At 37.0% G+C, this 22,075-nt stretch overlaps 2 protein-coding genes across 2 annotated transcripts; one reads left to right on the top strand and one right to left on the bottom strand.

Moving 5' to 3' along the window:
- The first annotated feature begins 301 nt into the window (after positions 1–301).
- LOC144453442 (RNA transcription, translation and transport factor protein-like) lies at positions 302–4,553 on the top strand. Its single transcript, XM_078144737.1, has 7 exons — positions 302–401; positions 1,070–1,194; positions 1,657–1,756; positions 2,325–2,414; positions 3,041–3,198; positions 3,714–3,762; positions 4,084–4,553. Exons 1-7 carry the CDS (start codon positions 341–343, stop codon positions 4,236–4,238), a joined length of 738 nt encoding a protein of 245 aa, XP_078000863.1. The 5' UTR covers positions 302–340; the 3' UTR covers positions 4,239–4,553.
- Positions 4,554–5,460: 907 nt separating this feature from the next.
- On the bottom strand, positions 5,461–20,772 carry LOC144444547 (nidogen-1-like). Its single transcript, XM_078134000.1, has 17 exons — positions 20,572–20,772; positions 17,817–17,944; positions 17,111–17,288; positions 15,904–16,103; positions 14,893–15,026; positions 13,842–13,991; positions 13,063–13,296; positions 12,221–12,418; positions 11,439–11,663; positions 9,956–10,081; positions 9,527–9,649; positions 9,122–9,368; positions 8,339–8,503; positions 7,757–7,914; positions 6,761–6,890; positions 5,952–6,067; positions 5,461–5,585 (listed from the first exon to the last, which is right to left on the bottom strand). Exons 1-17 carry the CDS (start codon positions 20,770–20,772, stop codon positions 5,461–5,463), a joined length of 2,838 nt encoding a protein of 945 aa, XP_077990126.1.
- Between the last annotated feature and the right edge of the window lie 1,303 nt (positions 20,773–22,075).

Raw genomic sequence — 22,075 nt, 5'->3', positions numbered from 1 at the left:
AAACTCTAGGATCTGTTTTTAGAAAATTCCTAGCCATTCTCAGATAAAATCAAGAAAATAAAATTGGGTCACCCGAGTCACCTCGCACATGTTACTTGAAAAAATAATGCGAAACAAGATAGACCAAGTCTGTGTTTGGAAGTTTGTTTTATCTAATTTAAAAACAAAAGGAATGCCCATTTCTCACAAACATGGCCAATTTCATTATACCCAGACAAACACAGAGGGGGTGATACACTGCGATGTAAACTGGATGTAAACTTATGCGTGAAGCATTGTGGGTATTCGCGTGTTGTACTGTAGGCCGCCATATTGGACACCCAATCGAAAACTGAGAGAGATGTTCAAGAGAAAACTTGCTGCGTTAGCTTATAACGATCCAAATGGATGCGATTTATCGGGTAAGCTCATTGAACGTACTTGAGTTTTATTTTACTGTTTTACACAATTTGCCTTTCATATATGCGTGCTCGTTAAGAAGAAGAATGTTGAATAATTTGCTGACGTCTGCTAGTTTTCAGCTGAGCTGTCTGCAATAATACAAGTTCCCCATGATAAATATTGTGTGCGGTTAAAATTAAGCTTACGCCCAAACTACTGGTTTGCAGAGCACCATGGTATATTTTGTCATGTGCTACAGCAAGAACGTGTGTTCCGTCAATATAGAAAATGATAGATTTCCATAGCTGATAGCTGCAAAATTGTAACGCTAGTTTTCTTTTATTTTGGGGTTGTTGCTTTGTAGCTCGTTACCGACGTGACGACCGTTACCGTGCTGGCGTGCTGGGATTTGCACTCGTTAGTTTAGCGTTTAAGCATCGGAGCAAAAAAAAGAACAAAAAATATATATATTTTTTTTTAAAAACACCTAAGCTACACATACATGTTGGCCACAGCTAATCTGTAGTCTTTGCTATCTATCAATGTTGAAAATGCTCTTTGCTGTTTCATCCAAACTCACTAGCCTGTGTGTGTGTGTGGTGGTAGGCTGTGATACTACCTCCATGGTATGTGCAAGAAATCTTATGTAAGGCATCTTACTCATCATGGATTCTGTTCACCCTAACAGATGAAAAACAGTGGAGGAACGTAGTTGTCTGGCTAGAAGACCAAAAGATAAGACTGTATAAGATTGAAGAAAGAGAGGCACTTAGAAACATATCAAGTAGTGGCTGGCCAGAAGCACTAAAACAGGTATTTGTTACCTTTTGTGATGGAATTTTATCTGTATTCATTAGAGAAGTTGTACACACCTTGACTACAGTTATTGGTATTTCATTGAGTAGAATGTTAACTATGATAAAAGAGTAAAAAAAATGAAATGAAATCTCATTATTTATGTCGGAGACTAAACCATGTACATGGTTACATATCAAATATGTGCTTTAGCCTTTCAGTACTACTGAACAGAACATTGCTCTGGAAATCGGTGCTATAGAAATTTAATTAATTAATTGATGGATTGATTGATTGATTGAAATAAACCCAATACTTTAAACTTGCTCATGGTAAAACTTGTAATTGTCAGATTTTCATTTCACAGTGAAATTTACTGTAACTGTTTAAACCAATAAAAAGATATATACCCATATTCTTTGAATATTTTGTCAGCTTTCATTTACATTTATTGACAACAAGTTAGATGATTTGTTGCAGTACTTGAAAGATTTACACTGTCCTATTGAGGCAGCAGAGAGAACAGCTACGTTTGATTGGCTACTAGGACATGCAATTCGATTGGTGTATGGAGAAGATGGTAAGATATTATTTGTCACACATTTCTCTGACTGGTGGCAGTCAGTTATACTTCCTCAAATACTCAAAAGTTCCACGTCATTTTTTACATTAATTGTAAAATTTCAGTGCTATAAATGATTGCAAACTCAATCTAGAACCCTTCTTAGTCAGAATTTTTTGTTTTCAATACTTCTCAGTTACCTCAGTGCCAAGTTTTGATAGCCATTGTGAGAGTGGTTGTAGATATTCTTGCATGTGACAGTTACATGTGGACATTTATAGATAAATTAAAATCTGATGGTTTGAGCAGTTAGTTGGTGAATTTGATCTTGAAACCTATATCATTACCGAATTTTTGTTCAGTAATCATGTAACACAAAGGACATTCAAGCAACTAACCACCCTGAACATCAGATTGCTAAAATAACTGTCTGACTTTGTTCGTTATTGTCAGTTGAAAAAAATTGTATCTTCTAACCTTTATTTTCTCCGAAATTTTTTGCTGAATAACCATTGTAACGGACATTCAAGCAACTAACCACCCTCAACATCAGATTGCATTGTTCTTCTTTATTCATTATTTTCAGTTGAAAAATTTAAAACGGCAAAGCCCATTGAGAGAGGGCCAGATGGGAAAGCTAAGGCTGCTAGTGATGACCCATTCCATCATATTGATGGTAAGAATTCCGTTTTGTAGTGGTCACGTTGTCTTACTCACACTTCAGTGAACGTAACAAAGGAATTGATGTCATACGCTACTTTAGTTAGGCAAAATCCAACCATAATTGTCATGATTTAGATATAACTGTGATTTGAGCATCGTTTTATCAGTGGTTGAGCAATGAATATTCATGAGAGTGATGTTTTACTCTGAAGAGAATCATCGCTTATACGTCTCTTTCCTGGAGTGGTGTTCCCCTTCAATGTCAAGAAAAAAATCAGGGTCGCCATTCAAATGCTTGAAATAGAAGTCATCAAAATGATACCAATTTAGAGTCCAATATGGCTGCCAAATACTGTGCTAACTCAAAATATTCACGATTTCATTTGGAAATGTGATGGTGGATCCCTAAATTCTTTTAATCATTTGAAAGTGACCAGAGGCAAACTTTCATATTACAAAGGGACTTTGCTTTTCAGTGAAATTTGTCCGTCAGTTCATAATTTCTATATTGTGCCATACCAATTGTGGCACTAAAAGAGTCAATGAAATTGAATGGTCCTATGAATAAAAATGGATTATTGCAGTGAGAAGTGTATCAGTGTTAATTTTGTATATTCTTGATGTCATTTTCTTTGGTAGTAAGTAGTCCTGAATTTAAATCGGGAATGGTATCCATAGCAACACAGTTGAATATGCCAAGGCATGAAGATCCACTAGTCCTGTTAAAAGCTATCACAATTATTATCAAAGAAAGGCTGTCAAAAGATGCTTTGAGTAAAGCAGGACACAAGGATACAGTGAGTACAGAGTCAATGTTAAATTTATGCCGATACTGTTGTTACAGTAACTAATAGAAATAGAAGCTGTTGACAGGAAGTTGTCTAGCAAGTGTTGTATGTCACTTCCACCTAAGTTTGGATCAAAAACCAACTCTGTTCTAATAAGTGAAAGTGAATGAAACCAATGCATTTTATGACATTTAACATCTAAGTTACTAAAGAATGTGAATTCACAAGGTACTTAGTATCCTTCCCATGTAATTCAGTATACATATTCAATTGTTAAAGTAAAGGAAGTGGTACATACACAAAATCCAGAGAGATAAGTTCCTGCGATAAATTTAACATGCAAAAGGCTACCTAGGCCAAGGACTTTTCTAAATTCCAATACCGAGGAGGATCTTAACCTACTCTACAAATATCAATGATGGCGATTTATCCATATTTGTGCAGGGTATGCTAACGTGCCTTATACTGAAGTTACTGATTTGCTAAGTTTAAAAGATGTGTCTTTCTTTGTTTTTTTATCACAGGGAATTCAACTACAGTTAAAAAATATTGATGCTGGCTTTGAAATTAGAGGTAAGACCTTAACCATGGATATTATAATAAGCGCAAACCAAACTGTATGCACTCAAACCAAAAATACAAAATTTATTTTGTGGATGTTCTGTCATGACAGTGTCCAAAAGTTGTTCTTGAACAGTGCTCCTAGTGGCAAAACCACACAATTCTTTTAATCGGGTGACTATTTCGGGCATATTTGACAGTAGACATCAGCTCTTGTGTAAAGCTCTTACTTGAAGTAAGAAGGAATTCAACATTTCAGGACATTTGTCAATTATCAAAAAAAATTTGTCTTGTTCTAAATAGGTTGCAAAGTTTTATTTCATTGTCTTTCAGACCCTGCGTTGTTGGAAGCAGCCAAAGTTCTACGATTGTTGCATATCCAAGATCTACGAGAATTGCAAACTAAAATAAACGAAACCATTGTAGGTGTACAATCTATCACGGCCAATCCAAAAACTGATCAACGACTCGGAAAAGTAGGACGATAAGAGTGTTATTATTTTTCATCAACGTTCTGGGCATCTTGACTGGATTTGTTTTCCTTTACATTTAAAACATCAAAGGGCATTGACCCCAACACAATGATGACTTATGAATTCTTACTGCCTCAGTAGAAGAAAATCCTGAAAGAAAGTTAATATAACACAACCACAGTAAAGACAACAAATTATGAATTCTTTTTTTTTAAATTCTTTTTATTGGAGTAGTACATGTACATGTACATGGGATTAATTTTGCCACTGGTTTGGAGACATCTCGTATTTATGGTTTGATAGTAAAGCTTTGCTAGTGTAAATAAAGAACAAGACTCGTTAACAAAAGTACATTTGGACTTGTTTTTGTTTCTTCGAAAAAATCATTTAAAAATATTTCATATGTAATAAAAGTACATCAAAAGCAAACAAACAAATAAAGACAATTACATAAAAAACCAAATCAAATTAATTAAAGAAACCAACACCTCAATAGAGTAAATGAAATCATTATATTCAAAAATCTTCATGCTTGTTCATATTTAAAGGTTGTCCTGGAAGATAAAAAAAAAAAAAATTGGGGGTAAGTAAGTATTTGATAACTATTGCTGAGTTTGCGAATCAGTATTGTATACTACCCATTTCACTGTGAAACTAAATAATTTACTAGCCCAGGTTACATTTAGGGCATCCTATCCCTGGCTTCTACCTCTGGCAAGATGGATAGGGTACCCTAACCCCAGTGTGCCTATGGTAGGATGGATAGAGCATCCTATCTGTGGTGTGCCTGGTTTCTGCCTCTGGTAGGGTGGCTAGGGCATCCTATCCGTGGTGTGCCTGGTTTCTACCTCTGGTAGGATGGCTAGGGCATCCTATCCCTGGTGTGCCAGGCCTCCACCTCTGGTAGGACGGTTTTTGTATACACAGAGGATGATAAAAGTGAGTGATGTCTTGTATTCTTATACATCAAACTAGTTTATAAGATATTTCAAGAGATCTCCGTCCTGTAGGTGACCATATTTGGGACATGTTCGGGATATATTCACTTTTTGGTAGAAGCAATTCTGATTCTGTGCCAGTATAGAAGTTAGGTCTTGTTAATGCCTCTGTATATGAGGGTAATGATAGGGATGAGTAGGTTTTCCAGTCTTGTAGGTGAGGGTAATGGGGGTGGGGTGAGTTACATCTTTCAATGCAGGGAATGGGAGAGGGGGAATATGGTGCTGTTACTTACATTTCATTCCACACAGGGCACTTCATTAACCTGCTGACCACTGGGACATTTACATGTGTGCTGGCCACCAGGTAGGGCAAGACATAGGTGACTGCAGCCACCATTGTTTATTTCACATGCATTACTACCTACAGATAAAAAAATCAGTAAAAGCCAAAGGTGAACTCATATTCATTTATAGTGGCGATTGTCATGAAGTATGTGTGTGGCTTCAACATGCCAACACATAGAAAGTACGTATGGAGTGTTTGCAGTCTATAATGATTAAATACTCATTTTATTTGATAAAGATAATGAAGTAAAAGTATGGTTGTCAATGGATGAATAATTAGGGCATGAAGTGATGGTAGTGATACCATCAATGATTGGATGATCGACTTACCACTGGGGCATGAAGTGATGGCAGTGATACTATCAATGATTGGATGATCGACTTACCACTAGGGCATGAAGTGATGGCAGTGATACTATCAATGATTGGATGATCGACTTACCACTGGGGCACGTAGTGACAGCAGTGAGTCCATAAAGTCTTCCTTTCCCTTCTAGTAATGGCTGCATTGGTCTGCCCAAGTTTCCACCATTTATGTTAACATTCTGTATGTTGTCCCTGTGATAAGTAATAAGTTGTTATCGCAATGTTGTCAGTCTCTGGAGGTCTCATGCTAATATTTTACAGGAGGATTTGTAACTAAAAAAGATTACTATCTTGACAACACACTGTATATTGTGACGTATTTTATCTGTAGTGTTTGCACACACACATGATGACATGCTTATATCAATCAACCATCCAGTTTGCAGGAAAATGCAATCTTTTTTGTTCACTGTGAATATATTTTGGAATATGACCAAGTGTCTGCAATAATCACCATCAGCATTATTGCTATGGTTTGGAACCCTGGTTACGGAGATAGGGATATGTGGTAAAACTTGCACAGATGTCCATGACTTGTACTTGTATAAATCATTTTGGTGTGGAATCTCAATAAAACACCTTGGGGGACACATTTTACCTACTTACCATTGATAATAAGAGTCTATAGAGTTGGCCAGTACTTTTGCATCACTGTAGATCAGTGTACCTAAACGAAGGTTATATTGTATGCTGCCACCTTGTGTCGTTCAATGCTATCAGTGGTTGAGAACCCCTGATAGTAACTGAACAACAAGACGTGTCTTACAGTGTAGTACTTTAGTCAACAAACTACGCTATAGTAAAAACTATTCTATACCTGGTAGTCTACACACTAATAGTGTAACAGGCTAGAACGAATACTACACATTGTATACTTTGCCGTACCTTTCCCAGTCAGTCCAGTACAGTCTGTTTTCAGCATTGGTCAAAGCAAATGGGTACTCAGCTTCTGAAGTGACTGTGTACCTAGTTGCTGGATCTCCATTCTGACTGATACATTCAACAGTACCCTTGCCTATATAAAAGACATCGAAAGAAGAGTTGTATGAATGGTACATCCTATAATGACTACCTGCCGGTAAGATACTCATGTTTAGAAATAGTAATGCTAGATTTGATAGTCCATGTACATGTACAGATACTTATTTCCATATGTATAAAACACTGGGCTTCGACTATTCTTGAGTATTCAACGTTGTACAGAATGTAAATTGATACATTTCTAGTAGCAGGATTCATTTGATATTTTCCTTATGAAAACAACAATATAAGCAATAATATGTGACCCTGTGGAGGAAAGTAGTTCTCTGGTAGAAGTACATGTACAGAAAAATTTGGTCCTTAATTAAAAATATTCCTATGATCAAATTTAATCCTTGTGGCTCCACTGGTACTATGCGAGACTGGAAATTTTTAGTCTAAATGCGTTCATAAAATAATAACAATAATAAAGAGATTTATATAGTGTCTAGTATCCATCAAGTGATGCTCCCTGGTATTTTACAATAGATACGGTAAACCTGGAAATGTTCGTGTAAGATTTATTTTCGCTAATTTCGCTACAAACAAAAACGCGAAAATAAGTAGTAGCGAAAATATATATTTCTGCATAATGCAATGTACCAGTATGGTTATTAGTGAAAATTAATCTTTGTGAACTACATGAAGACTGTAAAATCGCAAAATTTTCTAGTCGTGAAAATATGCAGGTTTACAGTACTGTCACAAGTAAGCTTTCTCGAAAAGGTATGTCTTTAGTCTTGATTTGAAAGTCTCAATACTCAGTGCAGTGTTGTGTACACTTCTGTATTCACTAGTGGTTATGTAATGCCTGGAGAGGTAACAATGATGAATCATTTAGTGATGAATCAATCCACATACCTGCATCAGCCCAGCAGATTTGATGGTTGACATAGTCCAGAGTCAGTGCATTTGGTATTCCCAAGTCATCCTCCACCAGAACGTGTCTGTCAGAGCCATCTAAATTGGATGTCTCAATCTTGGGGGCTTCTCTGTTCCAGTCTGTCCAGTACATGTAACTACACACAACAATACAAGGACAATTTTTTAACACAGTATTACAGTGATTTAACTGTGTAAGTGTAGCAAAAACACAAAGTAATGGTACTGCAACACTTTTCCACTAATAGGACCTACACAAAGCACATGGGTGACCAGTCTCAGACACTCTTCACCCCAAATAACTATTAAATACCTGCAAACAAGACCTACACAACATACCCTTGTACCAGACACTGTGCACCCAGGATGCACACATTTACATACCCCAGTCCCAGACACTGTTCACCCAAGTAGCATTATATACCTGCCATGAGGACCTACAAAACGTGCCTGGGTCCCAGACACTTCACCCAAGTAACATATTACATACCTGCCAAGAGGTCCGACACAACGTGCCTGGGTCCCAGAAACTCTGTATGATAATCACAAATCATTACATACCTGCCAACAGGGTCCACAACGATAGCTCTAGGATTGACCAAGCCATCAGATATAATAACACGGCGATTGAGACCATCCAAATTAGCTACTTCTATGGTATCCATACCAGAATCTGTCCAGTACATGTTTCTACTAATCCAGTCAATGGCTACACCTTCTGGACTGCTTTGTTCTAATGAAACAAAATGGCAAGAGTAGGTTTAACATCTCAATCAATTTACATTGGATCAGTGTGTCCAATAATAATAAACTTCATTCAGACTCGATAGCCTCATAAGGAAAAGCCTTTTTTTGTGAGGGTCGAGAAGATTTACAGCAGACATAAAACTGAACACTATTACAATTAAGTCAATAACATTTAACAAAACTGCTTCAAAACACATTCCAGATGCAGCAAGTGCAGTCAAAGTTTTTCTGATTCCAATAGCAGTTTATTCCATAACACAAATTTGTAATTTAAGTTCTCAATTGGTCAGAGGGTATATATCACATGTAGAGTACAAATTTTAGGATTGAAAAAAAAAACCACATAAAACTCGTGGCAGAGTTTGGAGGCGACCATTAAGGCACACTTCACCTAAATGTTATCAAGTGACTTATGAAGTCTCATCTATACACATAGTAATGCACTGGACTATGCTCAACACATAGAAATTCCTTTCCTTTTGTACTAGCTAGGAAAGTCATCATGAGAAACTTGCACACCCTAAATTGTATTGTATTATGGAGGTATATCCACATGTATTTATCGGTCTAGAGAAAGTAAAATAAAAAATAGAACACATACTGTTTAACTCAATAAGTGTTTCGACTTCTTCACCGTTATATTTGGCCCTGATGATTGCTCTTGAAGTTAAATCTGTCCAGTACACGTGTTCTTCCCGACAATCAAAGCCAATGCCGATGGCAATGTGTCCAGGTCTGAGCAAAATCCTACTTCCTGCTTCATATTCATTCAAAGGTAAACGATACATTCCCATTCCTTGGTTGTACAACAGGAAAGCTCCGGTACCTGGTGTTACTTGCTCACCTGAGGATAGAGAAAATAATGTATACATATACTGTTAGTGGTGAGGATTGATTCATCTCGTATAGAGGGAGATATTTTTTAGATGTGTATGCTAACACTTTTTTGGGGTGATATGAAATAACACAGACAGTGCACATATTAAAATGTAATATACGTACGTGTACACTCTCTTCCGTCTCCAGTATAACCTGGCAAACATTCACAAGTATGGGTTCCTTCTTGATTGACGCATCTTGCCTTGTTGTGACAACCACCATTACCAATGCGACACTCATTAAGATCTTGCAAGGAAAACAAACAAACAACACTGTTGATGTCTGTGGACTCTCTTGTTTTTACATTAATGGTGGTGAAAGAATGAAACACTGTTGATGTCTGTATGACATAAAATTGACTCCCCCCCCCCCCCCCATTCTTTTCCTTAATCAAAGATTTTATACAAGATTTAAAGTACTTAAAGTGGTGAAAGAATAAACACTGTTTACGTCTGTGGATTGTCTGTACAACATAAAATTGACTCAGCACCCTCCTATTCTTTCCGTCAATCAGGGAATTTTAATCAAGATCTAATGAGTACTGGAACTTACCAACACATGTGATTCCATCACCTTCATAACCAGTACGGCACTGACAGTAGTAAACATCATCTTGTCTAATACACTGTGCCAGACGATGACAGTTATTGGTTTGACATGGATCAATCTCTGGTTCTTCTGGCTCAACAGGTTCTACTACTTCTGTACATATCAAATGAAAGCAGAAAATGTTAATAATATACATGGTAGAAGGAATGTAGATCGAGTTCCAAGTCAGTTCTATCAGAAACTATTTCATTTCTATGATTTATGTTTTACAGGATATGAATGGAGGGGGGGGGGGTGTTAATTTTATCGAGGGTCTGTTGGTCAACAGGAAAATTGGTAGCTTTCCTAAGGATATACGACCATTTTCACACTACCTTTACAATTCAGTGAATAGTCTGACCATCATTTTAGTGACTGAATGTCACAGTTTTACTCATCATAGTAAATATATAGATGCTAATACAAACACCAATCTCTTAGTTATGCACCAATAGTCAAGAGACACATTCTTCTGAGTCTCATATTTAAACATTTTACAGACAAATCATTTGTGAATTTATCTCCCCGTCAAGAAACATTCCAAAACTTTTTGTTCGCTCTGTGACATTTTCAAATACAAGGGCAGAATTGTTGACTACTTCCTAATAATATAATAACAAACAACAAATGAACAATTAGGTATTATTCCATAACATTTTCTTTGCTCAGCCAAGGAAAATACGAGCGACCTAAGGGGCCCTGTAACTACGAGTCACTAGACAAGTAGTGGCAAACCCTTAGGTCATGAATATTTTACAGATGAATGAAGGAAAAATATTGGGAAATAATAAAATTCTACTTCCTCTAGCATAATTGATTGGAAAAATAATGGCAATTTGACTCGTATTTCAAGCACCACAGAACCACTGATGTAGACATGGATTGTCATGATGTAGAACGACAGAGTATATACGAAATATTTTCTGTTCAAAGAAAATTACTTGGTTTGTGCTTGGTATAATGGTTGTCACATGTTCAAAACAGAACAGCATGCTATGTTGTCAGTATTGTTATATATGTACATATATTCTTACAATATTTCATCCTTAGAGTTCATAAAATTACTTTGTTTTTTGTTTTTACCCATACTTGGAGCTGAGCTCATGAACTTACTTTGTTTTCACCTATACATGTACTTTTAACTGAATTCATAAAATTATTTTTTTTACCTATACTTGGAGCTGAGCTCATAAAATTACTTTGTTACACATGTACATATATTCTTACAATATTTAGAGTTCATAAAATTACTTTGTTTTTGTCTGGGAGCCGAATTCATAAAATTACTTTGTTTTTTGTGTTTACCTGTACTTGGAACTGAATTCATAAAATTATTTTGTTTGTATCTGTAGTGGGAGCTGAATTCATAAAATTACTTTGTTTTTATCTTTGCTGGGTACTGATTTACTTCCAGACGGGACGTATCGTAAGATTACTGTGTCTTTACCTGTGCTGGGTGCTGATTTACTAGCCATGGCATATCGTAAGATCTGTTCATCTCTGTCATAAGTGGCATAATTATCTTTAACGCTGACTCTCATGGCCTTGATGAGTTCTCTCTGTTGCTGTGCATCTCCTACACACTCCTCATACTCAATGGTTTGATCCACAGTAAACCTGAGAGACCCATTTGGAAGTTGTAGCACTCTCTCTGAGTAGCACTTGATGTAACCTGATGATTGAGGCATAATAACAAGTTTCTGTCAATAGTTATTTTGGGTGAAGCATAACTTTCAATATGTCTATGAAACATTACCCACACATCATGACATTTGATGTTGAAACTAGAAATGTATGCTAAATTGCCCTCATTGTAAAAATCACAAGCCTCCTTTGGTATAGTGGACAGTCAATGTTTCCAGAACAAGTGAGATAAGAAGACAAAGAGATTGAGAGCTTTCCCCTTGTAAGAAATCTCCAAAATGGCCGAACATGTGTCAAGTGCAGTAAGTTACTGAGGCGATAGTCTATCACCCAAAATCATCTTTAAGTTGAGACAGCAGAGATAAATATACAAGTGTATTAAAGGCAGAAATAAGCGTGTCTGGACTTTGCCTTGTAAGTTGTAGTCATTCAGAAACAATGATAGTGGTGAGGCTTGAAATGGGAACGTACAGATTGCAAGTCGGCTACTAGTTTCAACTGTTCAACTGTTGTAGCTGCACACAGTGTATTCCAGGGGTAATTTGGAAAAAAAACTGCTGTGTATCTCATAATCTGTGAACTAACCTGGAGATGTACGAGTATATGTCTCCTTGTAATCGTCCACTGTAATTCTTTCAGATGGTGTGATGGCAGGCAGAGTACCATCAACTTCAACACTCATTATGTTATAGCCTGCGTCATCAACGCCCTCGAAACGGTACTTGGTAGTCATACGATCGCCATTTTCGAATTGTACGTCAGCAGTTAGTGTAAAGCTACCACCTACATAATAACAACCAAGTGAGTTTATTAAATTCTCCAAATATGCTCTTACAGTGCTCTTACAACAAATTTTAACCATTGACTTGAGCAACATATTGACTCATTAACTGAATTTGTATCGTGTCTTACTGCGAAAGATAACAGTCGGATCAAAAAAGTGCCACAACTATATGCGTGTATAGTTACTGATAACTTCAATTTGTTGAAATTTTTTTAATTTTGTCGTGGTTACTGTTAGACTAGTCTGTGTACAGATGAAGAGAGTTTCATAATCATTATAGTTATAACAGTAACTTGTGAAAAGTAATTGTAACAAGTATGATAAACATTTGCTCACGAGTAGTTACTTGTGTTTCACAGAAACGAATCAATGAGTTGACCGTGAAATACATCGAACATCAAATGACAGTTTTGTGATCTGTATATTTTTAAGATTTAAAGTTTGGAACAAATCAGGTGGGATTTTGTGAATTGAATAATAATTGCCACCTACTCATAGGGGTTACCAACAATTTCATAGCGGTCAAATGTTTATGGAAAATATCTCCACATCTGTATATACAGCACACACACATGCATTACACTACTGTAAATACTTTTCATTCTGAAACTGCAGTCACTACAGTCTTTCACTGCATACTCACCAGTGATGTCAAAACCATTTCTGCCTTTGCCGGTTGCCATGGAGAATACCCAGCCAATGGCAGCATTGATAGGTTGAAGAGCCTGCATGGAGAGACCAATAGTGGCTGGAACACGACTGATGGCGGTGTAGGCACGACCTTCTCTAGTCACAGTGTATGAATGTAGATCTATATTATCTAACTGAACGCCATTTACACGACCAGACAGCTTTCCATTGACACGTTGTGGTACACCTATGATGTAAAGGGGAGGACCTGTATTAAAACCACACTAGTAGCTGTAAACTGGAGAACCATTTTTTTTATCAAACAACCAACAGTTGACAATAGTTAAGACATTGTACATGTTACATAGAAGTCATTTATATAAATCTGTTATTTAAAGGCCAATGATTCAATGCAAGGTTTTCACATTAGTGCTGTCTTATCAGTTGAACCATACAGACTAAGTAGGATTATACCTTTGTTCTGAACCAACTTTTTTTATAGCTCTACCAAACAGCCTGACTGTAAGATACGTCGTGTCGTTTCACCCTCACCGGCCTCCTCTCTCTCTGGGAGGGGTTGACCGATGTGTCACTGTGAGGGCGCACCGTCACAGTGTACCTTTACAGACTAACAAACAGGTCTACATGTCTTTCTCTCTCACTGTGAGGGCGCACCATCACAGTGTACCTTTACAGACTAACAAACAGGTCTACATGTCTTGCACACTTTTAAATTCTAATCCTTTTGTAAACTGGTCATTTAAAAGGCCTTGCGTCATATCATGTGCTTACCCTCCTCCAGACAAACTAAACCGTTGCCATAGTAATTTTCGATACATTCACAGCAAAGACCTCCTGCCACACATCTAGCATTGGTATGACATTCACTACATTGGTCAAGGTCACTGTCAATATCAAAGACATCCACATCAAAAATATCCACTGAAAGTCAGAAAAAATCATTCATGTTATTGTATGAAGCACTGAACGAATGTATTTACAGATATTAAAGAATAACATTGCTGAATGTATTGATTCATTCAAAAATTTGTTTAAGATATCTAAATATTTCTATTAAATCTTCAGTAAGGCAAAATAGAAGTAAATTGTTACCATTTTACCTTTTTTGATGCAAAAAAATGACTTCAACTACTAGAGTCAGTTGAGTCTGGTTATCTGAAACATAGTATTTTTTATTTTGTCTAATATTGATTTCAAGGAGTATATACTACAAAGCCAATTCAAATTTTGAGGAAAAGCTTGCTAAGGCACAAATCTAGTAGCCATTTACTACTGAGTACTAAATTCAACAATGTAACAGCTTTGTTAGTGTTGTAGAGGAACATTGAAAGTCAACACTGATTTCATCCTATGTGCCTTACACTTCATGTTGATTAGTACATCACAAAAAGTGACTTTCACCACCTCTATCAGGTCTGCTCAAGGCTGATTTAGATAATTTTTACATTTGTCATTTTTAGAGTACAGTTGTGTGATGTAGAGGTGGTGAAAAATGACTTTTGTGACTTACTGAACATCAACTAAAAAGCCTCGTCTTGGTTTCCTGGAAACATTGTAAATATCATCATCACTAGAGGGCGCTGTCTCTAGAATGGTAGTGATGTCATGTCACAGACTAGGTGCTTTGTATATAAAAAGAGTGATGGAAAATATCTTCTCACCAGTATACAAGTTAGGTTTACGGTTTAAGAATACCTGTAACAGAGAGGGGGGGGGGGGTGTCTAGTGACATTCAAAACTTTCCTGTTTAGTCTAGTACCATGATTTAAATATGGGTAGGGATATAAAGTATTAAAGTGTCTTTCTGTCGTACCTTCAGGACCAGACTGAGAAGTGTCACTATCACCAGATGATACATCAATAGAGACAATGGATGGATCTACAATGTTCTTATCCAGCATGTTTGGCATACCTATCTGCCACAGCCAGAATCCTGGTGTGTTTACATTAGATTGTCTGGAAAAAAAGGAATATTTTGATCAATTTCAAACTTGTCTAGGGTAACATGTGTTTTTCTCCTCGTAACATTGACAGCAGGTGTACAAACACCCCTGAGTAACACTGAGAGCAGGTGTACAAATACCCCTGAGTAACATTGACAGCAGGTGTACAAATACCCCTGAGTAACACTGAGAGCAGGTGTACAAATACCCCTGAGTAACACTGATAGCAGACGTACAAATACCCCTGAGTAACACTGAGAGCAGGTGTACAAATACCCCTGAGTAACACTGAGAGCAGGTGTACAAATACCCCTGAGTAACATTGACAGCAGGTGTACAAATACCCCTGAGTAACATTGACAGCAGGTGTACAAACACCCCTGAGTAACATTGACAGCAGGTGTACAAATACCCCTGAGTAACATTGACAGCAGGTGTACAAATACCCCTGAGTAACATTGACAGCAGGTGTACAAATACCCCTGAGTAACACTGAGAGCAGGTGTACAAATACCCCTGAGTAACATTGATAGCAGACGTACAAATACCCCTGAGTAACACTGAGAGTAGGTGTACAAATACCCCTGAGTAACCCATACTGACACTCCACACATCATGCGGTTCTATTAATATTACATTTATATTTTTATCCAAAACAGCAAATTTTAATTAAAAAATCATATCATGCAATCACATGATTTCATGTACAAGAAACTATCTTGCCCCCATTTGCATACATATATGTAAATGATATATTGTGCAAATACCACCAGTATGCACACACACACACCGCTGCAAGTAATCTCAAGTGTACCAATGCAAAAAAACAATGTGAATATCAAACTGGGCATTTATCCAACAAAAGACACAATAAATTCTATGTTTTTTACCTGCTTTCTTCAAAGACATCTTTTGTCATACTCTTCTCTAGGGTAAAATATCTGCTACCATCACCAGCATAGAAACCAATCTGTGGCCAATCTACGTCACTGAGTCTTGACAAGTCTGGGTACTGGTTACCATCGTCATACAGGTATATGGCATATGTATTACTACCGTCGCTGGCCAACACAACTTGGAAAGTAATTCGCTGTGAATCATAATTTTTTTAAAAGTCAAAATATTGCAACGAACATATATTAAGTTTATTTAAATTATTGCTATGCATATGATAGCATTCTCTGTGATGTTAAAATTGGGCCGTATCAACCACTGTATGTTCATGATTCTTGTATTGTATCCATGTACAGTAGTTTCTTTTATGCCTTAGAACTAGAGTGTTTCAAAATGACATACTGCCTTACAAGAATGATACAATGGAAACAAGGTAGGTATAGCAAATTAATTAAATTACACAGTTCAATATTTTTTCTTCTCCACTAATTTCAGTGAATTCTTAAACAACATACAGAGACCCATAACCTGCATGTCATCATACAAGAATACATTTCATCTCGCTGTGAAACAAATAAACATCACTGACAGTGACACATATCCAAAGTTGGGTTAGACAAGATAAAATGTATGAATTGATATGTGTGTATTATCAGTGTCATGTATTTTGTTTCATACTGTAAGTCATAACATTAAACCACTGTTTGAAACTATAACATCGTGCTACCTAACTGATTCTCTAGATCTACCTTGTTTCCATAGTAACTCACCTACCCTTTTATCACATTGCCATGGCGTAGTTGAACCAATGAAACACAGGTTAGGAAATACAAGCACTTGAACTTAGTAAACAACATTGAACTTTCAATCTGTCATGGTCAATGATCCTTGGGACAACTTCTAAAGTTACCTCTAGAGGGCGGTATAATCTGCTGATATTCAGTATAGTTCAGAGCAGCCTCTCAACCCTTCTCACAAACCAGAGATGTTATTTCTGCCTCTTGGACAGTGCCATGACAGAGGCTGTGGTTTACGACAATGCTCCTCAACTTAAGGATAACCTTTTCTCAATCTTTATTTTGGTGGGGGGGGGGGGGGGGGGGGGTTAATGTAACAATTGTTTACAATATAATACAACTGCTGTACGGCTACAATGTATAATTTTAGAGGAAATATTCTCAATAAAATTGTAGAGAGTCTTACAGCTTGGACTCCATCTTTTCGGTAGAGGGTGACATCTTCCCATGTTATAATCAGTAAACTCGTTGCCTTGAAGTCATCAGCACCAGCAGAAAGGCGGTTGATTTCCTGATTTGCTCTGTCCCTCAGGTTAGGATCGTCAGTTTCACGATACCATATGTTACCACTTGATTGATCGTTGCTGTAAGGAATCAGGTCAAAATTTTACACCACTAAATGTGTGATTTCATTCTGAATGTGCCTATCGCTGAAACTGTCTTTAGACTTATTTGGCTGTATGTACTTTGAAAGCGTGAATGAATTAAAAAATAGGGATTTTTGGTAAGATTCCGATTTTGCGTCACTTTCAGAATCTCATGAAAGAATCATGATTACATCATTAAATAGTGTTTTTTTTGTTAGACTGAGATTCCGGATCACAATCAAATCTCATGAAAGACATAAAAACACCAAGGTGTGATTTCACTTGCATAACATTGATTCAATAAAGGCAATAAAAGAGCTGTGTTAAAATCCTCTTGTCATAACATTAGTTTTAATATATCAGTAGAGCCATAAGGACTATATGAGACAATTTTTTTGCTCTTGACCAATTTTTCTACAACTCTGCTAAACAATTCTTTTGACACATCTGAGGTGGGCCGCCAACAAATCAAACTGAGTGTCAAATATGCCACCTGCCAACTTCACAACAATGTACCCATCTTACCTGTTGTCCAAATCTGCCAGGAATGGTGCAATAAGTTTAATATTGGTGTCCACAAAGTCAGTACCAAATGGATATGGTGCATAACCCTGTAGTCCTGGCGTGAAGGTTAGGATACCATCGGTGTTTAACTAAAAAATGAACAAAAAAATGCAATACATAGAATTAACTTAATCCATTAGAGATTTTAGCAGGGCTTGATCACCACCCAATAATTTGCATCATGCTTTGATGGTCTACACCCTGCTATCATTGGTCTTGCACCCCTGCTTTATTTTCACTGTTCCCATTGAGTTCTCTTCATTCATATTACTCTCTTTAAACAGCCATGTTACTATTTACCACAGTAGTAATTCTGACTACCCCACAATAAACCAATACTCATACCGTAGTTCTTCATATGCATCTTGTTGTTTCGTTACTGCTTCCCTTGGCTTTGACCAAGAAGGCTACCCATCATACTTGCTTTGTCATCACATTTTCAAACCCTCTAGTAATTTCAAACCCACTGCTGATTAATTAATTTTCACAGAAATGAAATAACTGATGGTGGTAGCATGAAACACTGTTTTAGATAATAGTTAACATTACATGTAAATATTATGAAATGTTTTGTTTTAATTCATTAACCGTTATCCTGTGATACAACAATTAACTGGGTACTGGGGAGTCATTGTTGTTAATTTTAAAATGTTTTGGTTGGTGGTGGAGGAGTCTGGTCTATGTATTAACCTAATGTCAGTGGTCTGAGTATTAACCAATAATGATGAATTGTTGACAATTTGTATTTTCAGGCTATCTTTGGCATTGTCAAACTTCATGGGGGATACTAAATACCCAAATTGAAATACTATAAAATGTTACAAGATTCTCCCTACACCATTTGTGTAGGTCCTATAGTTAAAGTATTTTGAAAACAAAAGGAGACACAATTAAACCTCAACTAGGGAAGAATGATAAATAAAACTGTTGTTTGTCAAGTCAAGGTTAATAACAGACCCAAGTTCATTACCAAAGGCCAAATTATTCAAATAAAATCTATGTTGGCACACCACCAAGGATGTATATAAAAAGAAATGATTACATTGTTACATTGAAGTAAGTTAGATGCCATGTTTATATCACCTGGATCATGGAGGTCCTTCCTACCTCCATACCCTGACCCTATACTTTCTTGCATTCATTTCATTACCCCATTGTCGTTGTCTCTTTCATTTTGTTATGCATGGAAGCATCACTGATGGCAATACTTCCATGGTTATAACTTAAGTTATACCTATACACTGGCTGGGGTAAACAACACAATGTATTTTACTTTATGTTTGCCATTCCTACTATAGTCAATATCACTCACTGTACTCATACTTGCAAGGTTATTGGTTGGAAAATAAACAAGTAAGTATAAGCATATATAGACCCTACACGAAATAGACCGATATAAGGGGGTACTTGACCATGGGAGGAGAATACACAAAGAACAAAGACAATTCAAAAATGAAATATGGTGTATGTGAACTTTGATCCTTAGCAAGAAATATCATATCACAGACACCCATTCAGTGTTGTCTACAGTATTTCCTACATGTAAATCGTCATGGATGTATTGTATGTAATCTCGGACCACTAAGATGTAATATATACATGCTGTAAGTATGTATTTCCTTATTTTTTGTTTTTCAAAGTGAAATCCACAGACAAAGAACATGTCACTGGTATTCAAAATATACAACATTTCATAAAAGTAAAGAGATTGAATTGTTTTATTTCAAATTCAGCCTGGGCCATAGTTTGTACTTTGCGCAGCGATGTACACTGTTGTTATGGCAACGTAAGTCGCGGCAGCACGCACAAAACCATTAACTTGATTGGAACAAGGGACTGAAATTGGCGCGTTTTATCATTACTACAAAGGTGGGTTATTTGTAGGTGATTGATTTACAGATCAGTAGATTGGAAATCGACATTTTCATTCAGTGACACCTTCCCACCTCTAGGGTTTTACTTTTAATATCGGACCCGACCCGACCCCATCCATGAAAAGCGTACAATGTCAGTGGTTTACATAGTGCATCACCAAGCAAACACCAATGCAATGTATCTTGCATGTTTGTTAGTGGTATCTCGTGTGGTCGCGTACTTATCGCCTACTTATCGGGCTTCCTTTCATCAACCTCATGGGATCATTACAAACACTTGTTGAACTTCCGTTCCAGATCAGGTCAACAGTTTGCGTACTGGTAATTACCATACAATAGCTATAATGTGAGGTCAAACCAGAACTTTTTTTTTAAGTGATAATCGTTTGTTCTGTACATACTATATAATGTTGTTGTTGTTTTCTGTTATCGCAAAGCGACAATGCATGAAATGTTTTCAATCGAAATCTTAGACTAAGACCGTAAAATCGCTATAACGATTACGTGTAAAAAAAAAAAAAAAAAAGTTTTCAAACGTGAAAATTTCACACTTTTTAAAGTCGAACCGAGGAAAATAAAGAACTTAAAATACTGTGTTAGAACAACGAATTGTTCTTAGACCTTGAAACATTGCTATGTTTTGAACTGATCTGGTGATACAAGTTATCTGTCCAAAGATAAGGCGCCTCTATATAACTCAGCAACCACAGAGTGAGTCGTCTTTCCCCGGACCATCTCTCTATTTGGTAGGAACGGACGACCGCTTATCTCGTCTTTCTCCGACAATCGATCTGAACAACTGGTAGATGCTTGGATAAATATGATGTAAAAAAAATACTTACATAAACAGTGTAATGGACGTCATCAAAGTAACTGATTGGAGTTGACAGAGACAACACCGCCGTCTCCATATCTCCCCTTGGCAATGCACGATCACCCACTCGATCGCCGAAATAATAAAACAAATTTCGATAAACTGCATCAACCTTGACCAAGGAAAGCAGAAGAAGGGCTGCTACCACGCGAACACCGTTGCGCTTCATCGCGGTTTTTTAAAGTCGTTGTTCTTCTTCTTGGGAATGATTGACTCTGTTCAGAGCTGACAAGTAGTTATGTATGTTGGGAGGAAGATGCTAGACGCATGCAAGGATTTCTCTCTGAGATCAGTATCTCGCGATAAAGTTTGAAGACCAAGCTTATCGGACTATACCATAGCTTCAGAGGGGTGATGTCCAAAATAATGGCGGATAAAAACGAGACATTGTTAAAGTCATATTTTCAATTGCCAGTTTACTCTAAACAAAAGCATAGTGTACGCCCAACCCTTTCATTTCTGTGGTAAGAAATTCAATAATTTATGTACGGAAATTGTGGTTAAGATTTTACTTCATTTGCGAACTTACCTCTCAATTTTGAAATCGAATGGACTTAATCTTTCTTTGCGCGAACTTGATTGGCTAGCATCGACAGGTGTGAAAAATAATTGGCGGGTTTCACGCATACTGTCTCACGAGTAATTTTGGTACCTCGGGTTGGCCGCAGACAACAGTTTTGTCGTTTTTCTCTGTGGTAGCTGGAAACCGCATTCCACCCTTCCTGTGAAAACTACCGGTACAATAACTTTGATTGCTGAAAACACCCGTGGATACTGTATGGTGTGAACCTCGGACTGAGTGTGATCATTTATACTGTAACAATACTCGGAAACAATACTATATTATTTACATACCGCTTGACTGAATGTCGTACACAATAGCTTGGCACTTGCCAAAGTTATCGCGCTTGGGCGAAACTTTATTACAGTGAGAATGAAACGATATAGTACTTGTGCCGATTTACACACCTTTTTTTTTTTTTTTTTTTTAGTTCTGGGTGTATATGCTACGAGGTTCGACACGACGTGTCGAAAATCTCGTAGCGTATACATCCAGAGCTATGATATGAAGACGTGTCGAACCTAGCCTCGCAGCACATACATCCAGAGCTAACTTTAAAAAAAAAAAATGGAATTAAAGGTTTATGTATTCATTCTAGCTCTGAATATATACGCTGTGGGGTGTCGACACGTACATCTTCTCCCCTCCTAGCTCTGGATGTATACGCTGCGGGGTTTCGACACTTTTTCTCCCCTCTCGTAGCGTATACATCCAGAGCTATATTCATCCCTATACTGTACTTGTTATTGAACTTGAACTCTGGGTCTTTGCTACGACTCGATTACCCCCACTACTATGGGAGATTCCCATAGGATATATATTTATTGTAGGTGGACATTTTTAGATGAATAACATTACAAAATGGCAATGGTCTAGTGATTGTATTTAAATTTATAGTCAATGTTATGCG

The sequence above is a fragment of the Glandiceps talaboti genome, chromosome 2 (assembly GCF_964340395.1).
Source record: "Glandiceps talaboti chromosome 2, keGlaTala1.1, whole genome shotgun sequence".
NCBI classification, from domain to species: domain Eukaryota; kingdom Metazoa; phylum Hemichordata; class Enteropneusta; family Spengelidae; genus Glandiceps; species Glandiceps talaboti.
The sequence above is the reverse complement of the archived record's forward strand: the minus strand, read 5'-3'. Positions and strand labels throughout refer to the sequence as shown.

Bases quoted from the DNA above. Each gene is read 5' to 3' on its own strand.
- LOC144453442 (XM_078144737.1), top strand. From the start codon at position 341: ATGTTCAAGAGAAAACTTGCTGCGTTAGCTTATAACGATCCAAATGGA. The intron at 1,757-2,324 runs GTAAGATATTAT...CATTATTTTCAG, and splicing joins ATTGGTGTATGGAGAAGATG to TTGAAAAATTTAAAACGGCA. The intron at 2,415-3,040 runs GTAAGAATTCCG...TTTCTTTGGTAG, and splicing joins CCCATTCCATCATATTGATG to TAAGTAGTCCTGAATTTAAA.
- LOC144444547 (XM_078134000.1), bottom strand. From the start codon at position 20,772: ATGAAGCGCAACGGTGTTCGCGTGGTAGCAGCCCTTCTTCTGCTTTCC. The intron at 17,945-20,571 runs GTAAGTATTTTT...TTCATTTTTTAG, and splicing joins ACGTCCATTACACTGTTTAT to TTAAACACCGATGGTATCCT. The intron at 8,504-9,121 runs GTGTTCTATTTT...ATTAGAACAAAG, and splicing joins CTTATTGAGTTAAACAGTAT to CAGTCCAGAAGGTGTAGCCA.